The sequence below is a fragment of the Crinia signifera genome, chromosome 9, assembly GCF_055691185.1.
Source record: "Crinia signifera chromosome 9, ASM5569118v1, whole genome shotgun sequence".
In the NCBI taxonomy this organism is placed as follows: Eukaryota; Metazoa; Chordata; class Amphibia; order Anura; family Myobatrachidae; genus Crinia; species Crinia signifera.
Genome location: NC_139225.1, coordinates 134,520,506 through 134,526,505, shown reverse-complemented (window position 1 = coordinate 134,526,505; position 6,000 = coordinate 134,520,506). Strand labels below are relative to the sequence as shown.

At 44.2% G+C, this 6,000-nt stretch overlaps 1 protein-coding gene across 1 annotated transcript in view; it reads left to right on the top strand.

Moving 5' to 3' along the window:
• The first annotated feature begins 234 nt into the window (after positions 1 to 234).
• Positions 235 to 6,000, top strand: part of LOC146036931 (uncharacterized) — a 69,780-nt gene continuing 64,014 nt past the window's right edge. Inside the window, exons 1-3 of the mRNA XM_083160768.1 lie at positions 235 to 426; positions 3,135 to 3,223; positions 4,740 to 4,932. Of these exons, the coding sequence (XP_083016894.1) occupies positions 382 to 426; positions 3,135 to 3,223; positions 4,740 to 4,932 (327 nt within the window). The 5' untranslated portion in view covers positions 235 to 381. The remainder of the gene's footprint in view (positions 427 to 3,134; positions 3,224 to 4,739; positions 4,933 to 6,000) is intronic.

Below are 6,000 nucleotides of genomic sequence, written 5' to 3'. Positions count from 1 at the left end.
GGGGGGAGTTAACGCTCCCCCGCTTCGGCAGACAAGATGTTAATACATCTTGTCGATGTCCCTTCCTGCTTCGCCTCGCTATTGAGGCGAAGCAGGAAGTATCATAGCGGCGCTTATCGCGCCGCTATGATACATCTGCCCCTCTGTGAGGAGACCTGCAAAACATGCACTGTTGGTAGCTCTCGGGGACTAGGGTTGGCTACCCCAGATCTAGTGTATATGCCTGTCCTGTCTGACACGGACAAAGGTTCCGCACATTAATGACTGCATCCTTGTGTAAAGGACAAAGGTTGCCATACCCATGTTATAGATGTGTATAAAAGGAAATTACTGTGTGTACTGAGCACTTCTACCAGGGAACCTGACCAGAAAGCAGCAGACATGGCATTTGTTCCAGCTATGGGCTACCAGCCAGTTTACAACCCGGTAAGTGCCCACTTCCCCCTTCTGTCTGTGAGATACTCCCTCCACCATGCGACCCTGCTTCCATCTTTATTACTTATCATCTGTAAACCATATTTATCAGTGAAAAGTCACGTTCCTACTCAGAAAGCTATTCCGAATCTAAGGGGAACATTTTCTAAAGCTTCTAAAAATGACAAGAGGCGATGCTGCCCATACCAACCAATCAGATTCTAGGATGCAACAAAGAGAAAAGATAGACACTATCTGATTGGCCGATATGAGCAACATCATCTGATTTTAATAAGATTTAGTAAATTTATACCTAACCTGTGACAATGCAGACAGTCACCATACGTCAGTAATGACATCCCCGGTAATGGAAATCATCTGCAGAATGCTCAGTGCGACTTTTCTGCAAAATATAATCATTTTTCCGAGGATAACTTTATTATCTATTAACCCGTTAAGTGCCAAGAACATTTGTCAAAATAGGTGTGGAAATTGGCAAGCAAACATTTGTATTCACCATAATGACCTGTAATGTTACCTTATATAGGAAATGTCATCTTTTTTTTTTTTTTTTTACACAACATTTTTTATTTGAATTTATATAACAAATGTGAGCGACGCCGGCATTTGTAGAGGATATTTTGCACATTTCTCACATAGGGCCAGATGTATCAAGCTTCAAAAAGTGATAAAATGGAGAGTGATAAACCGCCAGCCAATCAGCTCCTGCCTGTTATTTTTCAAACCCAGCCTGTGACGTGGCAGGTAGGAGCTGATTTGCTGGATGTTTATCACTCTTCAATTTATCACTTTTGAAGCTTGATACATCTGGCCCACAGATGTTGGCACTTAAAGGGTTAAACTCAACTTTGCAGTTTAACTGGGTACACAGCATGCGTCAGTGCAAGATAATGATACCTCGCATCTGACATACGCACTGGACGATCCGTTGCACAACATCACAAGGTATCCTTACACGCCTACATTCGATTCAACCTATGCTCGAGCTCCACATTAGCTCCCAGTTACGCCCTGTCAGCTGCAAGTGGAGGAGCCACAACACTAGAGAGCTCTGCGTCCGTCATGGAATCGTATCATTGGACATCCACTAGATACAATAGGTTAATTCAATAAAGGATGGATCAGTGGTCCACCCTATAAGAACGATAAATCTTACAATATGTGTTGTAATAAGTAGCTTTAGTATTCTGTTACCAATCATGGGATGTTTTGTGTTGTATTTTCATCCATTATTATGGGGAAGTCTTGGAAAGTGAAACATTTGGGAGTGATAACGTACGTCCGGAGCTGATTGGTTGGTAGTACATCTCTCTCCACTTTATCTTTCTCCAAGGTTTATTAAATTTCCACCTTAAATAACCCTGCCCTTCAGTGTACTCAGTGCTGGATTAACCAGGCTGCAGCCTAGGACCAGGACTGGAGGGGGGAATGGAACCATTACTTTATATACATTGTGCTACAGCGCCAGCTGGGCAGCCGAACGCCAAAGTCTCCTTCACACGCTACAAGAATTAGATCTTACTTGACATTTGTATAACCTCCGTTAAATGCACATGGGCAGTATGACTGGCGAGTCCCTGCGCGTCCATACACGTGTGTTTGGCAACATAACAAGGGGTCCTGCTACATATAGTGAATGGTGAGGTTCCCAGAAAAGTGTATCCTCTGAAGGACGGATATTGGGAATGGAAGGCAGTTAGTAAAATTGATTTTTAAATAGCTGGCTATGAAAAAGTAATTTCCACTTGCACACAGAGGGGCTGATGCACAGTCACACCCAAGAAAGCCAAAATCGCACTAATGGAAATATAGGTGACCACACCTCCCCTGTTAGTGTTTATCAGCTGTGGAAGAAACTGTAATCGATATGAGCACGCCTTTCCACCTACCCTATAGCTGGTGAAGGAGATCTCGGATGGATCTCTAGGTAGTCTGCAATTCCACCTACACGCCTACATTCCTATGCTCGAGCTCCACATTAGCTCCCAGTTACGCCAGCTCACGGTCACCTGCAAGTGGAGGGGCCACAACACTAGAGAGCTTGTAGTTGGATAAGTTCGGCCGGGGAGATTGTCTGGGACTTGTGCGCAATTCTGCACCAGCTGCTCCATAATCTGATTACAAGTGGATGATGTTATTGCATTCATTGTGCATGAGCTTGCATTGTTTAAATTAATATCATTTAATGCTTCTAACTTTTCCAACACATACTTTGGCCCTTATTCTGATCTGATCGCAGTACAAATTTGTTCTCAAAATGGGCAAAACCACGTGCACTGCAGGTGGGGCAGATGTAACATGCGCAGAGAGAGTTATATTTGGGTGGGGTGTGTTGAAACTGAAATCTAAATTGCAGTGTAAAAATAATGCAGTCAGTATTTACCCTGCACCGAAACAAAATAACTCTCACAAATCTAACTCTCTCTATACATGTTACATCTGCCCCACCTGCAGTGCACATGGTTTTTCCCATTTTGAGAACAAATTTGTACTGCGATCAGATCTGAATAAGGGCCTTTCTCTACTCTTGTTGCTAATAATGATAAAGTTTTTTTTGAGGGGGGGGGGGGGGGGGGTCTTGCAACCAAGATGCTCTCTCTGCTCTTTTAAAAATTGACCCCTTACTTGTACATTTACCGTGTTTCTGACTCTAGTAGTTTTGCTTGTTAACATATTCTCACCCATCGGTCTCCCTGCAGTCAATCCCCCACAGAAGCTCCATCCATGGTGGTCTACGCCCCGGGATGTCGGTTTACATCCAGGGCTCAATTCCGAAAAGCGTTAACAGGTAATCCAGATTATATCAAAATCACATGACCCAGGTCCATACTTGCCTACTTTTGAAAACTAGTTTCAGGGAGATTATATTTGGTAATAGAATTTTGCACAGAACCCCATTGAGGGGGCGTGTCATGCTCCACCCAAAGGGCGTGTCTAGTTCCATATATAGAGAGATTGTAAAACAGATTGTGAACGTGGCACCTAGAAACATGGGTGTGTACTGCTACATCTGGGAGGAATCTTGTAAAATTACTTATATACAAATGTAGATGAGCCCCAAAGCAGTTAGTAAAAGCTACTGTACTTACTAAAGTGCTGGGAAATGGCGCTGATGATTCAGTGTAAATGTATCTATCGCTCATTCCTTTTTCCCAAAAAAATGTAACAGTGTAATGTGGGCTAGGTGACATGAGGGAGATTTCTGGACTAATGAGGGAGGGAGGGAGATTGCTGCTATGTCAGGGAGTCTCCTGCAGAATGCAGGAGGGGAGGTAACTATGATGTAACAGTGTAATGTGGGCTAGGTGACATGAGGGAGATTGGTAGACTAATGAGGGAGAGAGGGAGATTACTGCTATTTCATTGAGTCTCCTGCAGAATGCAGGAGGTTAGGCAACTATGTGTAACTCTAAACATTTATGAAATCCACTTCACAGAGGTTGGCTTAAATACTGTATATATCCCACAAGTATATAGGTTGGAAACAATTGTAATCTATGTATGCAGAAAGCAGCTGTGGATGAAACTATAAATACATTCCAGGGTAAAGGTGCCCATTCACACTCCGATGCGGTGGGTCCGTTTTGTACTTTGAGATGCGCGCTCCTGCGGCATCTCATCGTACAGTACAAAAAGCATGTGCTGCACATACTTTTTGTACATGCTTTTCATCACATCGCATGCACAAGGCATGCGATGCGATGCGTGCTATTTAAGCACAAAACGGACGCCCGCATCGGAGCATGTATGGGCACCTTAAGAGTAAATATCAGTGAAAGTCGGCCGATATATCGGACGATCAGTCGGAAATCGGACAATCGGCCAAAAAATCGTTCTAGTGTGTGGGGGCCTTCATGTGATATTGCTTTACAGTAGACCAGGGTTGCCGACCCTCCCGGAATTTCCGGGAGTCTCCCGAAAATCGGGGCTCCCTCCCGGCCCCCCGGAAGGGTGGGCAACCCTCCCGGATTCAGGGGGGACCCCCGCTGTCCCCCGGATCGCGGCATTAAAATGCCGCAATCCTCGGGTCTCAGAGGAGGGGGCGGAGCTAAAATGACACAATTGCATCATTTTAGCCCCGCCCCCTCCACGGAGATCACCGAATTAGCTGGTTTACCAGCATGGGGGCGGGGCTTAGTGATGTCACGCTTAAGCTCCGCCCCCTGAGCAGCTACTGAATCTCTCCTCTCCGGGCTTCTCCCGGGGAGGAGAATAAGAAAGTCGGCAACCCTGCAGTAGACAGACATAAAATGATCATTAATGGGTTGCCTCCATGTTATTTCTCGCTTTTATCTATCTGATAGATTCCATGTAAACTTTTCCTGTGGATCAGACATTGCCCTCCACTTCAACCCCCGGTTTGGTGATAAGGCGGTCGTGTTTAATACTTCCCAATCGGGGTCTTGGGGAAGTGAGGAGAGAAAGAAAGACGGGTTTCCCTTTCGTAAAGATTCTCACTTTGAGTTGGTTTTTCTGGTCAATCTTTCAGGTTTCCAGGTGAGCAAACAAACATTAACTCCACCCCCCACCCCCTGATACACACACACACTAAACACAGATACATGCCCGGGATGCAGTCAATTTACCTATAGTCAAAATACCGACCACCATCGACCGATAGTCAAACTACCAACGCATTCATAATGCCGATGTTCATTATGTGACTAAAGTAATAGATCAAGGTGGGGCTGTAGATGTAGCTTATCTAGACTTTAGTAAGGCTTTTGACACTGTCCCACGTCGCAGACTGTTAAATAAACTTGAAAGCTTGGGATTGGATTCTAAGATAGTTGAATGGATAAGAGCGTGGTTGCAGAACAGAAAACAGAGAGTTGTAGTAAACGGAGTACAGTCAAAGGAGGGAAAGGTTACAAGTGGAGTACCCCAGGGATCTGTACTTGGACCGGTGCTTTTTAATATCTTTATTGGTGATATTGCAAATGGAGATGAGGGTAAAATGTGCCTTTTTGCAGATGACACAAAGGTATGCAACAGGGTAGACACACCAGGAGGGGTAAAACAAATGATTGATGATCTAGGTAGATTAGAGGAATGGTCAAGAGCATGACAACTACAGTTTAATGCCAAAAAATGCAAAATCATGCACTTGGGTCTCAGAAATCCAAAGACTCAATATAGTATAAATGGCACTATAATGGAAAGTACTGAGGAAGAGAGGGATCTAGGTGTCACTATTTCAGGGGACTTAAAAGCAGGTAGGCAATGTAACAAAGCAGTGAAGAAGGCAAGCCAGATGCTTGGTTGCATAGGGAGAGGTATCAGCAGTAGAAAGAAAGAAGTAATAATGCCACTGTATAGGTCATTGGTACGACCTCACCTAGACTATTGTGTTCAGTTCTGGAGGCCATATCTCCAGAAGGATATAAATACATTAGAGACTGTACAAAGAAGGGCAACTAAAATGGTGCATGGCCTACATCACAAAACGTACCAGGAAAGACTAAAAGATCTTAATATGTATAATTTAGAGCAGAGAAGGGAAAGGGGGGACATGATAGAAACTGTCAAATATATCAAGGGTTTTAACAAGGTACAGGTGGGAGA